The 27705-nt window shown below is 39.3% G+C and overlaps 1 protein-coding gene across 5 annotated transcripts in view; it reads left to right on the top strand.

Moving 5' to 3' along the window:
• sash1a (SAM and SH3 domain containing 1a) overlaps positions 1 to 27705 on the top strand; it is a 292885-nt gene that overhangs the window by 119510 nt on the left and 145670 nt on the right. The window contains exon 1 of one of the 5 annotated variants that reach the window (XM_072679128.1): positions 9837 to 9914. The exons of the other annotated variants lie outside the window; for them this stretch is intronic. Coding sequence (XP_072535229.1) covers positions 9897 to 9914 — 18 coding nt within the window. The 5' untranslated portion in view covers positions 9837 to 9896. Of the gene's footprint in view, positions 1 to 9836; positions 9915 to 27705 lie in introns of those variants that run through there. 5 annotated transcript variants of the gene reach the window in all.

Raw genomic sequence — 27705 nt, forward strand, 5'->3', positions numbered from 1 at the left:
GTCATACTAGTTGACCAATTTGGTCAAGCTGTTCATGCTGTTTAACCAGAAAAGCAGAATTCTGACCAGTGAATATAGCTTGTCTCATTCATTGGTCTAGTTTGCAAACACCTTACATCCCCTGTCCTGTTCTAATCATGCCTAATAGTGGCTACGTGACCCATTGTTGCATTGTCTGACTATGGGCTTCTCTCCCCTGTGCTAGTCAATACTGAAAACATTAGGGGCTTTTTGACTGGTGTTGCTATGGGAACAGCTTGTCCGTATTTAAAGAGCGTGTGTGTTCTTTGTGTGGACTGGGATTGTCATGATGTTAGAGATTTGAGTGTCATCACCCTGTGTCAAATTGATTGCTTAATGCAGAACAAAATGTGCTGTTTTTTTTCCTGAATTGCTACTCAGTGCAGAAGGATTTAACACTAGTCATTATTTACCTTTATTTACCTAAAGTATTCATTTTTATACTCCTTCCATTATTTACCTAAATCAATTCAACTCAACAGCTGCACAATAGCTGAGCCTGGGGCCTGTAAAGGTAGCGTTATAGCTCACTGCCTGTGACAATTTGACTGATGGTTGTGAAAGTTGTAGATGGTTGCTGCTCTGTGTGTGTGTGAAGACCTGTCAAATTTATGTGTGGGTGTGCGCATGGCAGAATTCCCTTGTCAGCACGTTGACTGCTAAACAGCTATTAATCTCTGTGCTGAATGACCCTGGGCAGGCTTTAGCAGCCTCCCACACTCACAGGCATGCTCACAACAATGTATATGCATTCAGACTTTCTCCAAAAATTGCTTGAACTTCTTGATCACCAGCTAGCATGACCTTAGCGGAGTTGGTGTTTATGTAGTTAGCTACAGTTCCCAAGGGGAAGATGTCTTATGTTATGTCTGCTGTAAAACAAGATTACTACACCACACTTCATAAATTATTTCCTACACAGACACACACACACACACACATACTGAGGAAGACCTCAAAAGTACGGTCCGTGTCTGTTTGTTCCTCTCTCTCTTGTTTAATCATTCTCCTTGCATTCTCTCTTACCTCTTCTTATCGGGGGACCATGCTCAGAGGTATGTGGGTATGATGATCATTTAATCAATTACACCCCCTGTGTGTGTGTGTGAGGGGTGTTGTGCTTCTCTTTGTCATCTTGAGTGCAGCACAAATGTTGGGATCCAGTACTGTTTTACTGTTTAATCCAGAGCCCAGATCTCCTGTGTCATCATATGTGTTAAACATATATTAGACTGTGTGCATTGATCTCTCCAGCATGCTCTACAGGTTGTCAAAGCTATAAGCAAACATGGCGTATTTCTTACACTGTAGCCAAAGCCTACTAGGAGTGCATTTTTAATACATGTCAAATGTATTGGTTTAGCACTTCTACAACTTGAGGTTGTCACAGAGCAGCTTTACATGAGTCCAGAAAAGAGAAGGCAAATCGATGCAAAGAAAAACTCCCCTTAAAACGGGAGGAAGAAAGCTGGGCAGGAACCGACACTCAGAAGAGGGGCCCCATCCTACACTGGTCAAAGCACAGTTGAGGCATTTGAATATCAACCTGGCAATTTCAGATGAAAAGAGTGTCCTATGTTTAGATTTTGGAGATTCCTGGAGGTTGGAAATGACCACCATGCTGAATCTATGATTGACAGACGAGGAAGAGAATCGTTGTAGTACAAGTGGTCGTTAAACTGTAGTTAATAAGCAGTTTAAGTGGTGGAGTGTGCTGCAGCACTGGAACAGCTTGTGCTCTTCGTTTCATTAACATAATTAAACGAAACAACGATAATGTTCTTGTGGTGCCTAGTAAGAAGTAAGAAGGCAGTGTTGTTTATATAAGGTAAGTGGTGGGGGATATATAATGACTGATTTCAATGGACAGGGACCCTAGAAATGTGAAGGCTGTAGGTGTGACTGTGTGTGCACATAAAAGCATCTGAGTGCTTCTCCCAGAAGCAGGGCTGTTACAGGCTGATGACACTGTCATTATGGACTTTCTTTCTATTACACTGGGAGGCATTGCTAATACCCCGAGTTTCTGGAAGTGGAAGCTACAAGCTATGTCTTGTTACCACATCAGCAGCTGCCAAGTCAAATTCTTTGGAAGTCTGTCTGACTTGGCCAATAAAACCGATTTTGATGTTCAGAAATGGGTACGTTCTCCACTGACAGATTTACCACATAATGTTGAACATCATTCAGAAAAGTGCCTCACTGAAGCACATATAGTTGAGAGTATAAATCTCTGACCCTACAAGCATTTAGCTTGATTATAAGCCACACCATTTAGGTTAATTATTGTAGTTTAGTATGTATATTATTTTCATTCGTGATTTATGGTTTTCTTTCTTTATGGCTTCTCTTTATTTCTTCTTTTTTAGAAGGACCATTTTATGGTGTTTTTAATAATGTGACTGACCTTCCTGAACCGAGTTTCCCAAAAGCAGCTTAGCATTAAAGAGAAAGTTCAGTGCCCTACAATCCTATTTATCCTGGCAGTTAAATAATGTGAGTTGGACGTGACAAACGGTGAACCTCAAACACTGTTTTGTCTTCCTTCAAAAGCAAAATAAGTAAGCACAAAACTGAATCAAGGAATATCGGACAAAGATACAGGCTTAAAACAGTCAATACCCAATCCATTAAAGTAGCATAGGTGTGGACTAGCTCACATGCCGAGGAAAAAGCCATTTTATTTATTTATTTATTTATTTTTCCTTAGGTAGTTATAGTTCTACAGCTTACTTTCTATGCTCTACAGTTCATTTGACATGCTGATATGCCCCGCACAAGTGCAGTACTTTGGCATATAATTTATTTAATGCTGTATGCATATAATTGTATGTAATTAGCAGCCTTCTCAAGTCTTTTAAACTCTCAACTTTCATAAGTTGCTTTATTTTCATTAAGGAGCTTCATTAAAAGCCTGCCTGGGGTCTGAAAGCAGTCAAATCCCTGAGTGTGATACTTGTACACATCCTGCTTCTCATTATTTGTTAATTAATAAATTAAATAGCATGTTGGTGTCATAGGAAGTTTTTGGCTGGGATGAGGTAGCATCAATGAATAATTAGTCATTTGATTTTAGTCTACTGCAGACTGCAGAGTTCAAAGAGATAGTAATTAATTATCAGCTCATTAGCATTTTATAAATCATTGATGGTATGTGAGATGCCATCTACTAAAAAGCTTGGGAGGGAATGGAGGAGAAAGATGCTGGTTTGTCAATTCATTAATGAATACTGGAAAAACAAACTGACGAATGCACACGCTAATAGATGACTCTGAACAAATACAAACTGTAGTGTGTCGCACTTTGTTTTGTTCTGCCTGTGTGTTCTTAGGATTTTGATGGCTATTAGCAGACACAGTCAAGACTTGCCTTGGAGGAAGAGGTCAGAGGTCACAAGAGATGAAAGAATGCCATTGTGCTGATAGGAGTTCTCTTTGTCTGTTTGAGGTTAAATAGACACTGTTAACATTATTAACTGTGTGTGTGTGTGTGTGTGTGTTTGTGTGTGTGGCATACACATGCTTGTATGTGTGCTTTATCTGCACTGCAGTATGTAGATGTATTTTTTTAGCTCTTTCCTGACCAATCAAAGTTATGTTTAAATACCAAGTTTAAATACCCCTGTTGATCCTTATGCACTGCTTTCTCTGCAAGCATCTAATTTAAACAAATCTGTAGAGCAGACTTTGATAATGCTGAAAAAAATGTGCTCACTGCAAGGCAAACTGCCTCACTTCAACACCAGAACACCCCAAACCAAGGACCATGCTTGGTTCTGATTTACCTGCTATTTTAAAGGCTAAGTCCACACACTTGTCAGATCAATTCTACACCTCTCGTCAACAGAAAGCTCAGTTTGTCAGTTTGCTTACACTTGTAATAAAGGCTTAGCACCCCCACGGTTGGCACAATATGATTATATATAACTAAAATATACAAATATTTTTAGTTATATATAGGACAGCATTCCAGCATTGTGCATGCTTTCTGAGATCTCACTGGGCAAAGCAGTGCTTAGGCTGATTCTTAATCATTTTTGGATGCAAAGCACCTTATTGACCTAGCAGGCCCCCCACAAGTGGGTGCGTTTAGTGCTTAGGGTGCTTTTGGTGCATTGCATCAATGACACTGTGTGCCCTTGTTGTTTACAATCAAAACCTACAATTTCAGTCAGTGTGTCCCAATTGCATTATACACACTTACTGTACCTTACAATATAAGCTTGGTACACAAAACAATCATCGTTATCTGCCAGTTGTTTTTTTATTACAGTATCTCCGCCATTTCCATTTCACATTGCATTGTGGGATATTAGCGTTCATCGTAACCACATTCAAAAACTGACTGGTTCTGAGTATGTATCTTGGATAATAGAGTATACTTAACTTTGACACTTTTATCTATACACTATACAATGTAATCATAGTTCATACTCAAAAGTAGTTAGTATTAGTAATTACAACAACAGAACCCCCAGAACCTTAGTTTGCCACCCTTAGTTTAAAACACTTTTTGACTTTTTTAATTTAGTTATGTGATTGGGGTGATATTGGGGTGATATCACAATACAAAATCCCCATATTCACATGCAAAGTCATGCATTTTCAATGCACAATGTGTTAAAGCAAGAAAAAAGACATAACTGTGGTCATAGGTCCCGTTGGTTTAAGCACAGGCTGATGTTTCATTTATATTAGAACCCAGCAGGGTTCTTGTGGGTTTCTTGCAATGGAATGTCAACAACAGGTCACTAAGGTCCACTCTGGTTAACTTCAATAATGATTGCTCCCACAGAGTGATCTCTAGAGCCAGGAGAACATCTGCCAAGACTCTGTTAGCCAAGCCAAGCCCAAGCTGCCATTTTCTATTATCAGCAGTGCCATATTGTTCATCTCTAAGGACCACCTCAATCAGCTACTGTTTTTTTTACCAGAGTATTGATATAGGAGCACTATTTTAAAATTTAACTCAGACTATGAGTGCACAGCAAGTATCAGAAAATCCTATGCCAAGTGATCCGGTACCGTATGAAGGGTTGAGGCACTGACCCTTTTCCGCAGTGGGACTAAAGTGTAAAGCTCTGGAGAGATTGACTCCAGCCACTGAAACTACCCTGTGTCTGTATGTGTCAGCAAATGTGGACTTCCAGCCTGCCAAAGCCACTGGCCAGACTGGCCAGAACGTCTCCCACAAGAACTGATCTCCTTCCCACCCCTGCTGAATTTACAAATTGCAATAAATATGCATTTTAGCCTTGAAAAGCAAATCTTACTATTGGAAGTGGTATTGGAATCCAGTGTCTTTCGAGGGAAGGAGTTGAAGAGTTGGTTTTGGGCTAGTCTCTGTAGCACGTGTATGTATAGTTGTTCCAGTGTCGGTTTCCCTAATATGATCCTGTTACTCAATAGCGAATCCTCTCGCTGTGAGAGCAGCAGGCATGTTGTTCCAATTAAAGCTTTTCGTCTCCAGAGTCATTCACAAGAGACCACAGACTCCTGAACACATAACACAGCACAAGAGTTTAAGAAAACTACCACACTGGGGACTGCTCATTCTCAGGGTGTTTTATGCATGCATCTCAGTTGGTGTCTTTCACCATGTAATCTAGTTGGAGTTCAGCAAGTTCATACTGCAGCTTTTTTGTTTTTTTTTCAAGTGGTTAAATCACTTTATGCCAACCGGTACAAGTTTAAATTAAACAGAGTTTTGTACTTTGCCATGTTTTGATATTCTTGATATTAAAACAGATAAGAAACAGAATAACGGTTTAATATAGAATGTAAATTACTGTATTAATTAGACAGTGATGACTCAACTGTGGGCTAAGAGTGACAGTAGGCCAGTAATGCATCCCAGATAATTGCAGTACATTGACAGCCCTAGGTGAGAGACATAAAGCCTTTTCTGTCCTGTGTCACCCACTCCACCCACCGCATTCATAATTGAGGTGTTAAAGTGAACACTTTGATAATGTGATGTTTTAACACATCCAGCGCTATTAAAACAAGCCAGGCTTACATAACCCGCGATCACTTGGTTTCCCCCTGTGGGCATGCCGTAAGACCAAGCAAGGCAATACATAACTAAAAGCCAGATTGAAACCCTCAATAGTGAATAGTAGATTACATTATACTATGATAGTTTTTAGGTGGCATGACTAATAACATGGAAATCACGTTTTATGCAATGTGTTAAAATGTATAAAAACTCATATAAAGAATAAAATAGCTGTGGTCACACTAAACCCTCATATCTCCAAAATGGCAACTTTACAGGATTAAAAAAAAAGAAAGTCAATGGAAAAAAATTAATGTAAAATTAGTATATAAAACAAATATTCTGTTGGTCTGCTCATCAAAAAACACGAACACAATGTAAAAGACAGCCAGATTAAAATTTTAGGAAATATGCAAAAAAACAAAAAATGGAAATACAATGTCAGACCCAAATTGTCCTGACATCCGGGATTGCAAAGATAGTAAATATTAAACGTGGGATCAACTCTGTGCCTGCCCCCACATCCTGACAGTGTATAAACAAAAGCAAACCTGTGTATGATTTTGACAGACTGTGCTTCGGCCCTGAACACTTGAAAATACAACGAAAGTCTACTTGTCTATTGATCTGACTCTTCTGATCTGTTCCTTCGCTCTCGCTACACACACATGCACACACACAGACACTCAGACAAAAGCCTGATTTTTGGGAGATGACCCCTCACAGCTCTGCAGGAAGCTCCTCTGTGGACCCACCCGCTGGGAGCAAAGTGGGAAAAGAGCCAGACACACACACGCCCACACCGGGGCAAGAGGCGAAGACTGGAACTTACAGTGGAGCACAGCGGTTATTTATAGAGAGAGGAAGAGCTCTTCAGCCATGCAGTCGCCAAACAGTGAGACAGAGCGAGAGATTGGGAGAGTGAAGAGAATGGAAAAAAGGTTGCACAAAATATTTACCATTGACTGTACCGCAAATGGGTGTCCTTTATGATCAGGTTGTGCTGCCCTAGTAATGATTTGTCCCAGCCAAAGCCTTCCCATAATAAAGGTGGTATCTTGGCTGTTATGTGGGTCACACACGCAAGACGTTTTGTGTAGTTTAGGAGATTGAATCTTCAACAACAGGGGAGAACTGGTCATTTCTGTGAAAGTGGTTGACTTCACTTCAATTGATAACAATAATGTTGTCTTAGATTACAACTTGACCAATGAAAAATCAAAGCATGAAATTGACGTTTTAAATTTTACAATTATCATCCCATTTTTTCTATAGCTAATTTCATTTTACTAGACTTAAACTCCCCCATGACAGGCTGTGAGTGCTGAGAGGATGATGACATGGAGTCAACCATATTTTTCTCGGGCACGGTACAAGGCAACTGTGAGGGTACCCCCTTTAACACCTTAAATCTGTTGTTACGGCCAACGCTTAGACAGTTGCGCCACTCATGAGCTCCCTGACACTTACAAGGAATGGTGGAAAAAGCCTAAAACTGAGATCCTAATCCTAACACTCCTCAATCTCTTGGTGATATTAGTCCACTGGAAGGGGAGCAAATGATTCAGTGGTCCAGAGGGCACGTTTTGTGATCACCTACATGTGTAAAAATCTATTGATGTATTCCTAAATGTAAAGCTATTGTTGTTGCTGTTTATGTGTATTATTGTACATCTTACTTTAGTGACAGCTTTCTTTAAACAGCACTAAACCTACAAACTGTAAAACATCTCTGGTGTAGAGATGTCACGGGTCAGAATTGAACTGGTTTGTCCATGAGGTAAAAAAAAGTTCTCAGTTGTCGCCTGCTCACTCCTCTCTGGCATGAATTATGCCAAGACAGTCCACAAGGCCCTGAGGTCGTTTAAGTCTGCCATTCATTTAAGCCATAAGGAATACAATGCAGACTTTTGCAAACTTCCAGATGATTCACTTGGGATGCATTTTTAAGCAGATTTGCTTATGAAATTGACCTAAATTCAAAGCAAAGCGCATAGCAAAGCGCATAGCAAAGCATGCGCACAATGTTGCATTATAAAGAGCTGGAGAGAAATACAGCACGGACACACGCACAGACTGCTGCAATTACGTGCACACTGCTTTTTATGTTGATGGCCGTTGTGTGATCACTGCTGTGTTCATAGCTGCTCATTATGGGATGCCAACCCTGTGTGTTCCTGCAAATGGCCCTTTGAGCTTTGATCATTAGAGGTGACTTTGGAAACACTAATGCGAGAGACTTGATGGTAGTGTTTTGTGTGTGTGCGTGTCTGAATGAGATGTGGAAAATAACTTGATTATGTAGTTGTAGGTTAGGGTGGAAGAATGAACCCCAGCTTCCAGTTGCCTTTACTAATGTTAGGATTTAAAGACGTTTGAGAGTAAAACTATATCTGTGCACCCCTGGGCCCAGGGGCTGTCGCGTGCCTCTTTAAAATCCCATAAAGGGAAAATCTATCACACAGAAGTGGAATGAGAGCACTGGGAAAGAGGTTTTAATCCGTTGATGGAACATCCCTTTAAACTGTAGTGTAAGGGTGAACGGTATCCACCATCCAGACAGACCGCTGGGAATATCCAGCCTATCCAGACGAGGAACTGCTGACTATGGCGAACTGCATTTAGAGACGCTCAGCTGCTCATCCTACTGTGTGCGTGTGTATGTGTATGTGAATCTGAGCACAGGACTGGCAAAGACCCATAAGTGAAAAGGTCAAAGCTCACTAATTACTGCTCATAAATGTAGAGACCAAAAATGTCATCCACCTTCTCTGGAGACTAGCACATTAAATACACTTCCTGTCCTGGGGACTTTTGTGGGTCAGGCCAAGAATGGGCTTAAATTTCCACTTTTATAATAGCCATATTTAACTGTGGAGGAATGTCCAGAACACATGCTGTCATATCATATATTATGTAACTTAAGTCCATTGCTGTGGGCAACGTCTGCCAAGCGCCTAAATGGGTATAACGGTGCTGTCACATAAAAAACATTGTATATCCAAAATGGCAAGAAAAAACCCTTCAAACTTTCAATTGAGGTCATTTCATAGCATTTCTGTTGGCCATTTCATCTTAGGACTTTGACACAATGTAAAGAACACCTGCCAGATTCACATTATGTCAAAAAGTGAAAAACTGCAAAGTACAGCTTTTTGTGTGACAGTGATGATATATTGTGGGTTAAAGCATTGAGTCTGGAATTCTGGTGAGTGCATTGGAACAACCAGTTACTTCATTTGTCTTGAGTTTTAGGATTATGTCTGGATAAGGTCAAGTCACATAAAAATGCAGGTGTAAACACAACCAATACTCATTTAAACCAGAAACAAATCCCGTCATTCAAACTTCAGGAGGTGGTCTGAGATGCCTTTTAGCCACATGCTATAGCAGTGTAAACACATTCAGCTCTCCAACACACATCCACCAAGCAAAAACTCCTGCCTGTACAACCAAAACACCAGAAATAACATCCGCAAAACTAGCAAATTTGCATAATCAGTCCCACACAGCAATCAACATTTCAGTCTGACTAACCGGAGACACCTTTGACTATTTGACTATGCATGTGGCTAAATCTGATCAGGATACAGTCCAGATACTAGTTACATGAAGTGACCAGGTGTAAACGGGGTCTTAGTTGCCATGTAGTGTCATTTACAGCATTGTCTAAAACGTTACTGTATGAGAACAAATCAGAGTAGCTGGATGTATCTTATAGTACAAGCATAGAAATGTGACTGTACAGATTGTTAAAGCTTTGAGTTTGTTCTGATAATCTCTCTCTCTCTCTCTCTCTCTCTCTCTCTCTCTCTCTCTCTCTCTCTCTCTCTCTCTCTCCTTCTCTCTCTCTCTCGCTCTCTGGGATGGACCTACAATGTATGCACATCTAAAGGTAAGAAGAACCGCAGTCTGTTCTGTGTTCAGTGTCTATACTAGTGCACACAACACTGTATTAGTGCCACACAACAGTATAAAGTTGTAGTTTTGTAGTAAATCTATGATACTATGACATAGTTTGAAAATATCACAACAATTTAATTGAGCGATTTACTGATAATGAACCCAAAATCGATGTAGCTTAAAATGTAGATTTTTTGGTGCTTTGATGCATGACTCAGAATTTGCCACTCCGAATGCAGAACTGAATCCATTGAGTAGTAGCAGATAAACCCAGAAGTGCAGATAAAGCCAATGTGGGTAACATCCCATTCTGCTACAGGAAAGTTCAGCATCAACACACACATGAGCTAGTCAAAAATCACAGCTGTGCTTTGTGTGTTTGGTAAGGTCGGGGGCTCTGATTCAGCTCGGTGCGCTGAGCAATAAAAAAGGCATATTCATAAAACGCACCATCGGAACGTTAAGAGGAAATAATGTAGCAGTAGCATGTTTGTTCATTCAAAAATGAAGATAATTGGCAGTTTTATTGGATGTTTTACCAAATGTTTTACTGTTTCAAGGAAATCTTTCCCCTCATTTGCAAGTGCCGTAAGCACACACCACAGCGCAAAGAAATCTGACTGTAAATGTCTAAGTAAAAAGCCTATGTGGATTTAGTGATCTGTTTTATAAGCAAACATTCATGATCTCATAGGTAGATTCCAGAGTGCATAATACTGTCTTTTGTGTATTTTTATGAGTACTATACAATGACCTAACTTTTCTTTTATTAAAATATGTCATATACTTGTGTCAAGTGCTAAAACTGCCTGTTGTTTTTTTTTTTATCTGATACCATGTTGATATTGTTTGCTGAAAAAAAATTATGTTAGGTATGTAGCTCAGATTCTGACACTTAGTCCATTTTAATACGGTCTTACAGGCATTGCATTGGTCATTAGTAGGCATGAGCTTATTAACATGTCAATTTTGCTTAGCTGTTCCTGAGGTGAAATAAATAAATTAATAAATTGATAAATACCACAACATTAAACAGGCAGCATCATGCCAAACACCAACAAGATTTATGACTTCATGAATTGAGCTTAAATACCATGCTGCACATTTTGCAGCACAGTTACCACAGTGTTCTGCTCTGGTTTCTTACTGCTCTGGTTTCACTACATTTACTACTGTTGCTCGAGCTCCCACTACATTGTCACATTGTGATCCCCTGTTTTATTTCATACTGCTGTAGTCATCGGTTTGATCACCTTCACAGCTCACTCTATGGATGGCACTTCTGTCCCTTTGCACTTGATGTGATCTTTATATTACCAAATGTCTATCACCCAGGGATAACTAGGGACAGTATGACCATTAAGGTGGCTGTGCCATTATACAAAAAGAACATCAGGGACATTTTTCGAAGAATCCTGAAAATGTAGAGCCATCAACTTATGAAATAATAAAATAACCATTGTTTATTCATTATCTGCCAATCCATAACGCTGCTTACCATCTTAGCCAACAACCCTATGATGAATACCTCCCAACACTAGCCACTTTGTTTGCAACACTTGGTATAACTGTTTACTGCAACCAGTCAGTTTTTCCTACTGCGCTGATATGCTTGCCTTAATTTTTGTTGAGCCCACACGCATGCAAACATGCAATATCTGACTCAGAGAGCCTTTGTTTTAGAGGCAGTGGAGGAGCTGAGGGGAGATGACTACACTGCATCACACACAGCCTCAGGTAGAGATAGTACTGCCTGCCAGCTTCCATATAGGTCAAACAACTAAAATGGTAGATAGGACATAGGTTACAATGTGTACCTTTCATTACAGACAGTGGCATATTTATTAGACGTACGACAAGCTTTGGCACTTCATCAGACGACAGTATCTGCTCATTGTTGCTCTGTGCAGTGTGCATTATGTCCATCATTGGACACTGGCACAAGTTGCCAGTGTTATGACTTATGAAGTATAAACATGCTTTAGCATCTCTGACAACATGCATTTGCCATCTCATTACTAACCCTAATAGTACTTTGATTGTGTGCTACATATAGAGAAATTAAATTGGGATTGTTAATTCAAGACTTCAAGATCTGCAAATTTTAATTCAGCTTAAAGATATCTACATGATTTTGGAGCTTCCAACGCGCTTGACTGTAGACAGTGACACTGGTGTTCCATTCCATGGTGTTTCCAGTTCAAGGCCATGCCTTGCAATTTGAGTCTTCCTCCCTACACCTCGCTACACTTCAGGACATGTTGTACTTACATAGAATTGCAAAAATGATGATCCAGGAAACCACAATTGTTTAGACATTACTAACGTGTGTACATCTACAATAATCCTTCTTAGAGTTGCATTGAACTCCTTGGACTTTCCCATTGTACTGTGTGTTAGTCAATACATTGAGTTCTGTTAAACAGACTTTTTTTAATGTGGACACTTAGCTACCAGCTATAGTCCATCAATATCAATATTAGAATTTTCAGCAGCACTAAAATAATGATCTGAGAGGTTGTTTTTTTAATCTACGTGTATATTGTCTCTCATTTTGCCTCAGAAAAAGAACGCTCAGTATTGCTATTACATTCATGTCTGTGGTAAGTGTATGTAAACACCTTTTTATTAAAGCTACAACAGTTAAGCCCCACCCATTCACACCGAAATCTCTTCCAGCGCAGCTTTTAAAGCACAACACAGAACAGAGCTCAATTATATTTCATGCTAATTACAGAATATGTGCAGTTCTAAGAGGGAAATGATTTTGTCACGCTTATAGTCCTAAAATATCTCTGGAAAAAAGGAAATAAATAAAATATGAGAAAAATATATTAAATGATTTTATGTGACAGACACACAAATCCATTTTCTAGTTTTAAACTACAGGTCAGAAAATCTTGTGGTGCCATCGCTTGTGTGTTTACATGCCAGGCGGCGGTAATGCTCCCCTTTGTCTCTCTCCTCTCCGTCTGCTTTCTTTCCTCTTAATCCTCTCAAACCTGCAGCAGCCCGACACTGAGAGACACTGGGCCATGTGGAGTCTCGGAGATGCATTCTGGCTTCCAGCCAACAGCGCACACACGCACAAACACACACACACACAAACATACAAACACACAGTGAGCCTTAACTCCCTTGATGTAGCCTTCACTAATGTTCTCCCCCTCTATTTGATATTCATTTCAGTCGCTGGATAATGAACAGATCTGTAGCTAAATACCAAACTCATTTACTCTGATGTGTCTCCTGTCTGCATGTGTGCGAGTGTGCACATGGGTGCTTGTGTGTGCCTGTGTCTAAATACCAGGCTCATTTGGCCTGTTGTGTGCTGTTTATTCTGCTTCCTGCATTGATTATTGGAGCTGTTGATCCGCAGAAATGCTCTGCTTGAATATGTTAAGTATTTTAGCCAATTAGACTGATGGATATGGGGAGTTGCTGCCTGCACCATGCCACACACATATTCCAGCTCCTCTGTCATTTTTCACTATAATTAAGAGCACATCAGATGCAAAAGCATGCACACTTGCATACACTTGCTCGCACACACACACACCACACACACACACACCACACCAACATATTCATAATAGCTTTTGTGGATAAATGGTCGTTAGAGCTGATTTATGTGGGGAATTTATGGCTCTTGCCTCATGGCATTCATCTTCATTACGAAGAGAGGATATGTATTATTTACCACACACACACACTTACACACATGTGCACACACACAGAGAGGAAGCTTACTATATTTCTCTAATTCTGGGGAAAAAGCAACTACAGCATTTGCTTGGTTAAACATTTTACAAACCAGAAAGTAGAAACCACAGAAACGGTTCTGAGGTAGAGAGGCAATGTGTTAACCTGTGTTAACCTGTGTGTGCGTGTTTGCGCATGTGTGCTACCTTCCTACCCCCTCTCTCAATCTCTGTGGAGCTTTTAAACTAATCAGATTGTGGGGTGTTCTGGTGTGTAATTGAGTTACCGTGCTGCTCTGCTTGATGTACTATATATTAGTGTAGCGTCTGAGTGAGTCTGTTCGTGTTAAAGCAAGAGTGTGGTAAGCAGTTTTAGGGCAGGTACAGTATTTAAGCTTTATAACATGCTTATAAAGCAGTGCGGTGGCTGAGCAGGTCAGTGGTAAGTGGAGTGAAGCAGCTTTTAATCAGGAGGAAGTGAGGAGGCCAGCTGGGACGTAATGACTCTTTTATCTAACAGCAGCCTCGGCTATTGCTGCTGCTGTTATTGCTGCTGCTCGGCTCACCGTGGCGTTTTTTCCTCTCCAACCCCATTCTGCATAAAGGACCACCTGAGTCAGACATTGTCACATATAAATATCTTAGAGCTCAACACAACACACCTCAGTTACTATACTTACTATGCTATACATTCTGCCCTTCTGCTCTGTCTTACCCCCACCTTAAAAAGGTTTACAGCATGCCCCAAACAGGGGGATCATTCAATGTGGGCAAACTCATTCAATGTTGGCACATAATCTTGATGGAGTCAGATTATATGTGTGTGTGTGTGTATATATATATATATATATATATATATATATATATATATATATATATATATATATATATATATATATATAGTGTTCTGCATAAAAGAAATATGTCGGCTTCTGTTCTTACGACACTGTATAAGGTTCCTTTTGGAGTAATTTTAACAGATGGAAACACATTAGAACAGACCAATCAAAAACTATTCCAGCAGTGTTCAGTATGGACATACAGTGAAAATCCGGCATAACAGTCTTGTTATATTTACGCAAACAGCATTGGTAGACACCCACTAGCTAAAGCCCTCGTATCTCTACTCAAAACTGGTGACTTGGTAAAATGCAACTTCAGGAAAATTTGGAATTTGGTGGCAATTATTTCAGTCTGTCTTTTTTCTAAGATAATTTTACCACAGTGGTGCATCAGTAACACTGAAGAGCAGTACGTCATGCCATACTTTTCTAGATATTGGAAACAAAGTGTATTTTAATCTGGTTTTGGTGAAAACCATAAGTACCGGCTATCACAAACCCTGATCTCGTCTTAATGTATATTTATTTAAACCAAACAAAAATGTGACTGCTTTGAGTTGTGGAGAGCATTGTGCAACTTTGAGTGTCTATTTGTAGCACATCAAAACATGTATGTCTAGAATACAATTATAACTCACCAAAACCAAAAATATTTGAATACTGTTCCTGCAGTGCTAATGTTGTTTTCGTGAGTACTGATGTTGCTTTCATCTTGATAGCTGTACCTGAGCACTTGTAAACCTGAATAGCATTGTTTTGACAGACAATACATTTGCAATTTGACAGTTTCTGTCAGATATTGCAGAACACCAACGCTCTTTTTGTTTTATTCATCTCCTCTGTGTACAGTGTATGTAAAACCAGTCGGACTAGAACACACATCTTTCTAGTTTGGACTAACTAAAATTCAGAATTATAATTCATCTTATTTTACACCATTTTAGATATTCTGACACATTGTGAGACCATGTCAGGTCTGACATCATTTTATTCAGATATACAGGAGTGTATAAATGTGTGTGTGTCTGCGTGGGGGGTTAAAAGTTTCTTTCTGCTGTGGTATTGATTCTTTGTCTACAGAGAAGAACGGCCCAAATACAAACTCAGTCGCAGGTAATGGAGCTGAATGTGGAGAAGGCAGGATGTGGCCAGGATGTGTCTTTACTGATAATCCGTATCATAGCGCTGTATCTAATCTGGTTCATTGGTTCTAATGCATGTTTTATAGTTCTCTGTTCTGTTTTAAAAAGGTCAATACAGTAGAGTAGATTAGTGTTGTACTCATTAGAGACACCATTAGATGCAAGATCGGGTCATGGCACAGACCAACATTGAGTCTAAAAGAAAACATTTGCTTCTGGTGTTTCGCTTCATGCTGATTCCTCTACACAAGACCAAGGCCCCTTGTTGGCAGTCTCTATATGCTCCACTCTGTCTATTGTAAAGCATAGTACGACACTGAAAGACAGATCATGAAGATTTATGCTGTTATGGCTTTCACCCTGTGCCAGCTGTTCACATTCATGCCTAGTTTTTTTGTGCAACTTGATTTTGATTATTCCCCTGCTGTTTACTAATGTGTACAGGAAACACTTTTTCACTTGTACGCTAAATGGGAATGCACACTGATGTGAATAAACTGACCTGCATCATTACATTTTTGCTGACGTCTGTCCCAGACATTGCAGTTTGCAATTACTAGAAATGTAGCAGCAAATTGATCTTGGTGTGAAATTGTCTGAATTTATTTTAACTGAAGGAATCTAGTGGAACACATTTATCATTAAAACTATACAAAAAAGTCTCCCTTCGTTATGTGGTTCAGGTGCCACTAGATTCTGGATTTTGCTAAAATCCTGCTTATTCACTGACCCACCCAATAATAATCTTCTCAAATCTAATTATTAATATGAGGATGCAGTAAAGGCCTGGCCAGTCCAATTATTTTTGAGCCCGAAAATGGAGGGACTGTGTACAAGATGAAGACAAAACTGAATGCAGAAGCTGCAGTAAAGGCCTGGCGAAATATATCCAGAGAGCAAACTCAGCATTTGGTGATTTCCATGAGTTCCAGACATTCAGATGTTTTTTTTGTTTTTGTTTTTTTCTTTAATATACAGTAATGCTAATGATGAACACCATCATTAGCATTAGCTTAGTGCGGACATGCTACAAGCACTTAGCAAAAAATAAAAACAAGCATTATCTTAGGGGATTTCCCTTTTTGGCATTTGCCATTTATGGCCTGAACTGATGGTCTAGTTATAATGATTGTAGTTTGTCACGGACAATAAAAATAAAATAAAATGGATTGGAAAAGCATTATTTGATGCTGTAGTGTAAGATTTTTCTTTTGCATAGATTTTCATGTTTAGTATTCATGTTGGTAGGCACAGTGCGCTTGGGTTATACAAATACTAATTAAAGTAAAAACACTTGTGCATTATTCATCCTCACCATGGCCACATAAATATGCTTATGTAAAAATCATACACACAAATATACACACTATTCTCTCCCACAAGCATTTTCCTGCCTCAGTGCTCTACTAAGCAGCAGCTGGCCTGGTTCCAGGGGTTTCTTCCTTCCCACCATAAAAGAATAGAAATGAAGAAAAAAATAAAGAATATGTGTAAAATTCCTTTACAGAATCCTTAATAGCATCTGATATTCATCACGTGTGCAGTAAGGTCACATACTTGCATTTGTAAGAGGGTCTGCTGAGTGACATTTCATTTACATGTGCCATGGTTCTCAACGTATGTGTGTGTGTCAGGGTTAGAAGGCTAAGTGGTCCATGTCAGATGATGCTGCTAAAAGCTTTTAGCGTAGCTAGCAACTTTCATGTTTCCAAGGAAACAAAGAGAGGGACTTTATTATCCATATACAGTGTATTCAACTAATTCTCACAGAATGGCACTTTATTCAACTCTGTTGATTCGGACTCAGCGCTCTGGTCTTTTAATGGTGTTTAAGTGGAGCTCACTGATAGGGCCTACTACAGGTGCTAATGAAACTGCACTCTGTTAGTCTCTCTGATTCAGATTCACATCACTATAGATGATTGCTGTGAAATAACAGAAGCCTTTGTATTTGGTAGTGTTTTCCAGCAGTGAGTGTGAGCGGTGTACCGATACATAAAATAAACAATTTAGTTTGTTTGGTGTCTCGATACAGTACTTTTCTTTTTTGACACAGCAGAAAGTGCCTTGTGATGAAAATATTGAAATGCAAATAGTTGCATTATGTGCTCTAGGGTCTCAATGATGTGCATTTCCTTGGCTCAAATGTTCAAAATAGTTTTCAAAGCATTCATATGGAAGAAATAAATCACAATAAAAAAAGCTTGCTACTAGGGATAGGTGGTATGGCAAACCATGCTATATCACGATACTTTATCAAAATAATTTGACCTTCAAAATGCACAAATAGTGCCAGACTGCTTTTGAAAACTCCTGATAGTTATTCAAGTACTGCCAAGATATGCTCAGATAGTAATACTGTTTGTCACAATAAAGTTTGTATCACAATAACCATAAAGCATATCACTGTATTACCTACCTCTACTTGCTACCATTTGAAGTAATTGCTTTAAACTTGAATAGGTGAACAGTAAATACTTTTACCAGTATGGCTTTTTTTTATCACCAGCTGCATCACCCTCTAAGAAAGTAACCTCAAAATGATAATTTATTTAGAGTTTTTTATGGACATATAAAATGGGTATAATGAGTATAACATAAGGCCCCTCTTCCTTTCATGCCCACCTTCTACTACTACTCATATTCTTAGTTTTAATCATTAACAGTGGTTTCTATAAAATATGTCATGTGTGGTGCATCAGCAATAGTTTAAAATGTTTAATATGATGAGATGACCTTTAATGGGTTTAGAGTGACTCAGTGGCTCTGGCACAAATGCTCTCTCCAGGTGGGTAGATGGCTCTCTCTCTCTCTCTCCCCCCTTATAACTATTAGCTGGTGCCGTGGAGCTGGGGACCCGGTGCCTTCCTCTGAGTGTGTCGGCTGCCTGGCATTGGTAGCTGTTCGAAAAGAAGTCTGTAGTCTGTACTCTCCTATTGTCGAGAGCATTGAATTAATTAGCATTACCAAATTAGAAGAAAAAGGCAGAAATTCACTAAACAATTTTTTTAATGGGCTATATGTATAGAAATCGTTACACGCTTAGAACACATCAATGTGTCTACCTCACATGAGCTAAAATGATGAGACGTGGGCAGGTGGGGCATTAAATGAATGGAGTGCGGTTATAAAAGAGTGCAACTCTTCTCTCATTTATCAGCCCTGGCCATCCCCCCTGTCCCATCAGCTTCGGCAGCAGACGTGATTAAACGATCTGTCTGCGGTGATCACATCAGGCCTAATTGGCTGAGCTCAGGCTCAGGCTAGCACTGCCTCCTATGATGTGGTATAAGGGTTTTCAAAGCCAGAGCTGCTCACCCAGTCCGGATTAAACCATTTGTGTTCATCTGTTCCACCAGACCTGATTAGTCCATCTGAAGTAGATGGTCTTTAATGGGTTATGTAATGACTGTGTCTTTAATGCACAGTTTGTCCTCAGTTGGTCCACTGATGGACTAACAATGATACCCAGCAAAACCTGATCAGTACTTGCTTTCTCTAGCATCTCCAGACAGACACTCTATATTCAGTCATGACACAAGCAAAGGTGAGAAGGTGAGCATGTGTACAAGAGAGAAAGAAAGAGTGAGAGAGAAAGAGAGGGAGAGAGAGTGTTTAGGCGTTCAGTAATGATTGAGGCTGACTCAGATCAAACAGGCATAATTTGACATTGCAGCTTTCTGCTCTGTATTGATTTAAAAACAATTATACGCTGATTAGCCGTTCCTCTCTGGTGTTTCTGCTGGAGTCAGCTGGGCCTTCTCGAGCAACACACACACACACACACCTTCACAACCAAATTAACACTCAATGACAATTGCTCATTCAGGTAACGTTTCTGTCGAGTTCCCCTGACACACAATAAGCCTAGAAGTGTGTGTGTTTGTGTGTGTGTGTGTGTGTGTGTGTGTGTGTGTGTTCACTTCTGAGATTTAGCAGATGTTAGAGGGGCATTTACCAGTGAACAGAACAGGTCGTTTAGCCCTGTCAGTAATGAATGAAGATCCCTTAATATGAATCTGCTATTTGTGCTGGATCATGTTCCGCTTTTGTCCCCATTGTGTTAGTGGTGTTAGTTAGTTAAGGATGTGATGCAACACTATCATCCATATCCGTTTAGTCCTGAAAATAGCTGGATCTGTAGTTAGATTTAAATTGAGTGGGTGTGGCCTAACCTTGGCAATTACATTTACAATTTTCCAATAAGAAAAAGCAAATCTGTATACATGCACTATTTCTAGTATCATAAATGGGTCAGATTGTCTTGAAATATAGCTTTATTTTGGAGCTCAGTAAGGTTATATTTAGGTCAGGCTGTCGAAGCAAGCCGCTGATGGCCACCTGCGTCTAAATACTTTGCTGAAACATTCTTTCCTAGATTTTTGCCTGATCTGGTAGCCATGCAGAAATATAAGCTTGTTATCCCTGCCAGTATATTTACTGAGACCTTGAGCTAAAGATGAAGGAAAGCAGACAGGGAAGTCAGTTTACAGTGAATCTGGAACAAACTGGGACCTACGCAAATGTGGGCCTTCAAATGTGTATTTGTATCTGTTTAGAATATATCTGTCCATTCTCAATGGTGTGTGTGACTGTATGTAGCAATGCATTTCTGAGTGAATTGCTGACTGACGTAATGTGCTAATCTGAACATACACTATACACTGGAACCACAGCTTATTTTAATGCCTATTAAAATATGATGCACAAAAATGTAGCTTAAGGTGATTAGACTGCATTAATTTGGGATTTGAGATGTGCTCATTGTTTCTGGCTTTCAGCATAAGAATACCTGATGTTATTGTATGTATTATTTGTGTATTCTGCATTTCACTATTGTGTAAATAGGTACTTATTTACCTTTTTTTTCATTGACTTTTAAAAGTAATTGTGCTCTTGAGTAGAATTCACTCATCTGGAGATTGGAGGGTCATTCCCCAGCAATGCCACAGCCATTCATGTCGGAAAGCCAGTGCGAAAGTTTGTTAGCTGATGTTGCAAAATTGGCAGTTAGTGTTCTCCTCCAAGCGTGTTCAGCTTACCAGTGACTTTACATTAGCAGCGGTTCCTTTACGCATCTCAGAGGAAGCAAGTGCTTCCTTACCTTCCCAGCTTGGTAGCATTGTATGTCATAAGGAGAGACATAGCTAGTGGATGGAATTGGACACGAGTAAATTGAAGAGAAAATCTATTTCTCTCTCCTTGAGGACATGGCATTGAGAGGCCTGTGGTGATAAATGTGTTTCTGACAGACCTCCTCGTGCTAATAAAACAGCAGGCTGCGCTCTGGTCATTAGTCTCTACTCTGTAAATAACAGCCCTGCCACAGAGCTGCAGCCTGTATTTGTGTGCCGGAGAGTTGTTTGTGCAAGTGAATTAACTTGGAATTAAAATGGGTAGAATGCTTCCAGCTCATTGTCTGGCGCCACACGCTGTTACATTGACTGTGGGATCTACTGGATGTAGATTTGTGTTGCTGATCAAGGAAGTGAGAATATCTTTCTGTTTAATGACTTTAGAACTGCATATGTTTTAGTTAAATCAACAGTAGAAATCGAACAGCAGAAATCCTAGGAGCTATGAAATGTGTCATTCCTCACGCTTGCTGTTAGCTGTTGTTGTTACTGTGAGCAGAACACTGAAAGCTTACTTTATTATTCCTTAATCCAAATCCCGAAGTCTGGAAGGAATTCAGATGCAACACGGTCAAGCTAAGTTAACAATCCATGAGGTTTGCCTAGTTAAGAACATGACTTAACATGACTTAAAAAAAGCTCCTCAAAGTGTCAAGGATTAGGATGCTGCTAAATGGAAGCCTTGTCAAATTAGCTTCGGAATAGTGTCAGACTTTGAGATGAATGGGGTCTTGATTGTTTGGATGGTGATAATGTACATTACATAATCCCTAAAACTGAATCTGAATCTGAGGTCCTGTTGAGGCCTTGTTGTACATGCCTGCCAAGACCAATCCTTAGAACTGGGATTCATGGTGAGCTTAGCGTGGCAGTGTGCAGTCTGGAGATACTTGCAAATGCACATGGCCGTGTTTACTGTGGGTTCAAGCCAATTGCCCCTACTCTATGACAAAGTAGGTCAAATACATGATTCTGTCACATAGCTTCTCAAATCACATTAAGGCACTGATTCATGAGTGGTACTGCTACAAACCTGTAGCATCATGCAAAAGTGTGAAGATGACCTATCTTTGATATTTTAGACAAAAGTACTTTTTGTATGTCTTTGAATCTTTTACAGTTTCAAAATAAACAAAAAATGAAAATTGCCCAAAGCAAAGGCTCAGGCAAATCTACATGGTTAGTACTTAGTAACACCCCCTTTGGCAAGTATTCTTGCTTGTAAACACTTTTTGTAGCCAGCTAAGAGTCTTCCAATTCTTATTTGTGAGATTTTCACACATTATTCTCTGTAAAAAGCTTCTGTAAGATTCATGAACCATCTTGCACGCACTGCTCTTTTGAGGTTCATCCATGGATTTTCAATGGCGTTTAGGTTGGGGGCCTGGGAGGACCATGGCTAAACCTTCATTGTGTGCCTATTGAGTTTATGGACTATGGATTTTGATCTTGTGGTAGAAGCGATGGTAGAAGCGATGCTCTCTTTACAGATGGTGTGATGTCAGACTTGCTGGCATTTAATTCATTCCATTCTTCTCTCTAGCAGTGAAATATTCCCAGTTCATTTCCTGCTCACTTAATCATTCACAGTAACAGAAATTGTGACTGGGATGCCACTGTGTACAAAAGGAGGAGTGCTGACATTCATCTGCCCAGCCCAGTGTGCTACTGTTAACTAGATGAGTTAAATATTAGCGATGTATTGCATTGAGCAATATTGTTGAATTATAACTTGGCATTTTTTTTACATATTTTACTTTGAGGCTCAAATGGAAATTTGAACGTTCTTACGTAATTAAGTGGTTACAGCTGCATTATGCTTGAAATGGTATTTCTGCTCCTGGTCACCCCCTACAGTCAGAAGAGTATTACCCCATGTGTAATATGAATATAACTCTGCTACTCGGCTAGATTCTTTGACTGATATCAAAGAAGAACCTTTTTTGGTTCCATAAAGATAAATTTTTGTAAAAGATGTGTATGTGACGAACCTTTTAAAGATTTTAAAAACTCGATGTAAAGGTTCTTTATGAAGTTAAATATTCAAAATGATTTTAATGGTGCTTCTAAAATAAAAATGCTACATATTGTTGTTTTAAGATGTAAACTATCTTTCAGAGTAGTTGTAAAATCCTCTGTTACAGAGAAACTTGCCTATGCTATGAGTTGTGAACAGCAAGATTGACATCTGAAGAGTTTAAAGCCTCCAGAATTGCCCGCACCAAAGGTTATATGTATATGTATATATGTATACATGGTCCTCCCTTTTGTTTTGTTTGTTACATTTATGTCAGATTGGTACATGGACAGTGCTGTAAGCCAAAGCAAAAGTGTGTTGGAAAACTTAATTCAACAAAATGTTTGTTAGCATTATGTAAAAGTATGTATAAGTTGAAATGTGGTGGATTCTGGTGTTCATGTGGTGATTTTAGATGTGTGTTTAGATGCGTTTAGTGTGTTGTAGACATCACCAACTCTGGTTTCTCTCACCACCACTGTAAAGAAGTAGTCTGTTTCTCTAAAAAAGCTTAAAACCACTCTGAATGACTTTGTTTACATCTCACTAATTGAATCGTGCAGAAACATTGGAATGGATTTCCCTTTTAACATAGTAGCATCAAGTACATTTGCTGTGTTGAAAATTTTTAATGAATTGACACACCACCCTATCAAATCAAATCCTTGCATCTTCCTGTCTGGATTTCAGCATCTAATATTTTAGTACACAGTTTTGATTTGATTCTAGTCAGTCGTGTAATTGCACAGATCTGATGCAATTCCTAGAGAGATGTGGGCATATGGCTGAGTCTGTTTGAATTTGAATTCTTTTCTAGTCCAGCTTGAGACGGCTTTGTTTCCAGCCTCACTGAGGAATTCAAGATGCCAAGAAATGAAAACTAGTAAACAGCTTTAGGTCACATGAGGGTGTTTTTATTCACTCCTGTAATTTAGCACAAATCTCTCTGGCCAGCAGTCACAGCTGAGCTCATTTTCTGCTGAACACCATTCTGTAAATTTCTCACGCTTGGTGTTGTGCAGGCAGATTAAAACACATGAGTGAAACTCTCGACCCGTTGGTACACTGCCCAGAACCCTGTAAGGCTCCAAAGCCCTGTATATAGCAAGATTACGCTCAGTAAATACGCTGAATAAAACTCTTTCAGTTCTTTACTGGAGAAGAGCTACTTAAAAGAAACTTTCAAGCATGAAGGACTATTGAACACAACTGGTTTGTTTGTTTGATTAAAACGGTTTGGCCCCTTTTATAATATAACAGTTCCAAAAAGTTTGGACATGCCGTTGCATTGGTATTGGTAGTGACATTTTAAAAATAAAAGTAGAATTTATCACTACATCTACCTGAAATAATCAATTCTTTAACATATGGTGGGTGAATTAACTATACTACATCACCCGTAGGTGTGAGTATATGAGTGGGTATGTGGTATACCATAGAGGTATTTCTGCCTTTCACCCAGTGTTTCCAGATCCAGACTCCAGACCCTGACCAGAAAGAGGAGCCACTTTTGGTTCAATGAAGAACCATTTGCTTCTTACAAGCTTACTGCTGTTACTCTACATGGCTAATGGATGAGGTTGCATCTAATGCAAAACACTGCATATACATAAGACTAATACATTAGAGGGTATCACTTAACTTGGATGGTCCACTGTAGATACCTTGAAGATGCTCACCTAATATTCAACTGAATATCTATTAAATGCAACATTAAGATGAATGGATATGGTTGTTTAGTGAATGTAACCCTACATCTTAACCTTCAGCTTAACCTTAAGCTTGCCCTCAAATCAACCCTAAATCTAACCATAACCACAACCTTGACCTAAACCTTAAATCTTGGGTTAGGGTTAGGATTAGGATTAGGATTAGGATTACTTTCAGCAGGCAATATTTTTTGTTGCATTTCAGGTGAGCATCTAAGAGGCATCTACAATGAACCATTCAAGTATGTGCTCCGCATAATTTTTTATTTTTTATTTTTTAAGATTTTTTTGCTCATCCAGCTCTGTAGGTTCCTCACATCTGCTATCAAATGCCAGCGGTAATGCTCCAACTGGACAGCCTTGCTCTAGCTATCCTTAATCACATCTCTTTTAGCACATACAAGGGAAAGGCCCACATTTAATCAATGGCATAACTTAATTGTCAATCCACCATGTAAAATATGACTTCTTTATGATTGGATAAGGAAGTTAGGGGATGTGACTAATTAACATCAAATTCTCTAATCGAGAAGAAGGATGAAGAATCCATGGAAGAACCAAATATGAGTAAATAACACAACACATCATTGCCCAGTGTAGGCCACACTTTCCTTTAAACCGAAAAAGGTGCAAGTAGTAGGTAATTGCATTATTTCATGCAAGGATACAACAGTTTAGCCCTGAATTATCACAGCACACCATGTGCATGTCTGTTATCACATTTCCAAGAAAAGTGTAGCTCAGATAAGGAGAGATTCTATTAGCTGGTAATTATGGTTAATGTAGGATTGTAACTGCAGATGTTTCGCATGCTTTATTTGCCCGGTTTGGTTGGAATAATTATATGTTGGTAAATCAAAGGAATTTGTACAGCTGGCAAAATCGCACAGCCACAACTGGAAAGGAATTGCAAATGCTGATGTCCTGCTCTTATTACCCCTCTCTTGCTCTTCAGCCTTCAACAGCTTTTCTATTTTTTCCCTCCTCCCTCTTCATCACACTCTTTCCAATTTCTCGCCTTTTTTTGTTTCTTCCATTATCTTCCAACTTGTTTTGTCTAGCTGTATTGCGAGTACTGTTGTGCTGTATCATTAAAATTGCAGACAATTTGTGCCTGGCGTCCATGAAGCCCAAATTGGAAAAAGGCGGTGGTAACAGACGGTCTAATCTGTGACTAGCCATAAAGAGAAAGCAGAGATTTCAATTTTACTTTCCCCAGACTCCCAATGCCAGTGACTTATTGTCCAAATACAATGAATACTAAACAGGGAGATGCACTGCTGGCCAGCATGCTGCTCTAACTGCTCTTCATAAACTCTGCACCCTCGGTTGATATGTTGGTACATTTACAAAGCATGGACATGTGGAAAATAAGATCTAAGAATGCAGTGCGTACAAATCTGATGAATGGCTTAAAGCAACAGCCATGCGTTTCAGCCGTGTTCGTTGGAATTAAAAAGCAATTATGCTTTGCTTGTAATTAGAGCAGTAAGCAATTGTATTTAGCATGTCTGTGTGTGGTTCTGCCTGAAGTAGACCTGGAACCTGCGAAAGCACTGCAGATCACTTAGCGTAATCACAAGTCACCATGCACATTTAACTTTAAATTATGTTACTAAAGAGTGCCAAAACATTAAACATTTTGGCTCAGTGAGCCGGAATGTCATCTGAGTGGCGAGCCAAGTGCCAGGAAAGCCCAAATAATTCTAACAGCTGTATATCTAATAACACTCCAGTGAATATCTTTCAGTGAAAACATATTTAACTGGAAATGACACAGAATACCCGAACACATTCAGTGATGTTGAGGTCAGTCCATTAGCAGCAGCTTCTTTGTTTGATTTGTCTTTTTTGTCAGTTTGCTTTGTCTTGAACTTCATTTTGAGCAGCCCCACGTCCTTTTAGACTCATAGTATTGGGTCGTCTTCTCGCCGTGGAAGAATGGACACAAACATCTGTGGATGTTTTCAGACCTGAAGTTTCATTTTTTACATGTTGTTTATTGGATGGGGCAGTTCTAGTGGTCACCTTGATTTGCCTGGTTGTTTTTTTTTTTTAAAAGTTTTAATAAATTATTTGAAGGTATCACAATCGTTTTAAGGAGATTTTAAGAGCATAAATGAGCAGTAAAATTGCAAGATTGGGATTTGCATTGATGAGACCAAACAAGGGATGAAGAAAGGATCTGCTCAAGATCCCAAACATAAGAGCTTATTGGTCACGATTGGTGGAGGTAGACATTCTGTCTTCATTATGCAGCCAAACACTGACTTAGGACACAGTGCCATCACAAGGAGAAGGAGCAACTTAAAGAAGCTGCAGTAAATGTCTGCAGGTCACCAGCTTGATGCAGTTGTTGCAAGCAAGGGATATACAACCACATATTAATTGGCTTTTATTTTCATTTATTTTGGGGTTTAAATTAAGATATTTAAAATTGATAACTGATGTAGGACTTGTGTACCAATGCCAATTGTTTATTTTTTTTCGTTATACATATCTGCTGATGCTTAAAGTGATATCGATCCATTAAAATGTATAAAGTAAAGAATCTGTTATTACTTGGATTTGCATAATAAAAAATTCTAATTAATATTCCACTATCATACTGTGTTATAACTTCTGCAAAGGCAGAAGAAGTGCCCTATCATAACATTTGGCTCATTGGTATGAAGACATTATTATTATTATATTACCAAAATTGGTAATTGATTCTTTACATCCACTAAGCCACTTTTCCTTTTGAGCTAATAAGACGCTACGCTAGGCTAAGCTAGTTGCCCTGAGCAGCAGTGAACCCCAGTCTGGGCATCTCACGCTGTGTAAATCACATTGGCTTTGTGCCCTATTCCTGAACCTAAGCACAATCAGCTGCAAACCCACTTTTAAAGCTATTCATCACAATGACAAGAGCTAATGGCTCCGGGTATGGCAGTAGCTCTTGAGTAGGAGCTTGTGGCTTGACGCTCATAAATTTATATCGGCCTGATGTCTTTCAAATGATTAATGGCAATCAATATTCAATTATCAAGTTTAGGATGGTGCTGAAATGAGACTTTTGCATCCATTCATACTTAAATACTCTTTCTTAGAGGAGAAATTGTCATTCTGGTCATATCGGAGTCAAAGTGTATGAGTGGTTTAAACTGTCACAACTGCCTCAAACTGTGTGAGTGTGTGTAATACTTTCCTGTTACATTGTAAAGTTCCAATTCGTCCAAAAAAGAAAGAACCATT

Source organism: Salminus brasiliensis, chromosome 1 (assembly GCF_030463535.1).
Source record: "Salminus brasiliensis chromosome 1, fSalBra1.hap2, whole genome shotgun sequence".
Classification (NCBI taxonomy): Eukaryota; Metazoa; Chordata; class Actinopteri; order Characiformes; family Bryconidae; genus Salminus; species Salminus brasiliensis.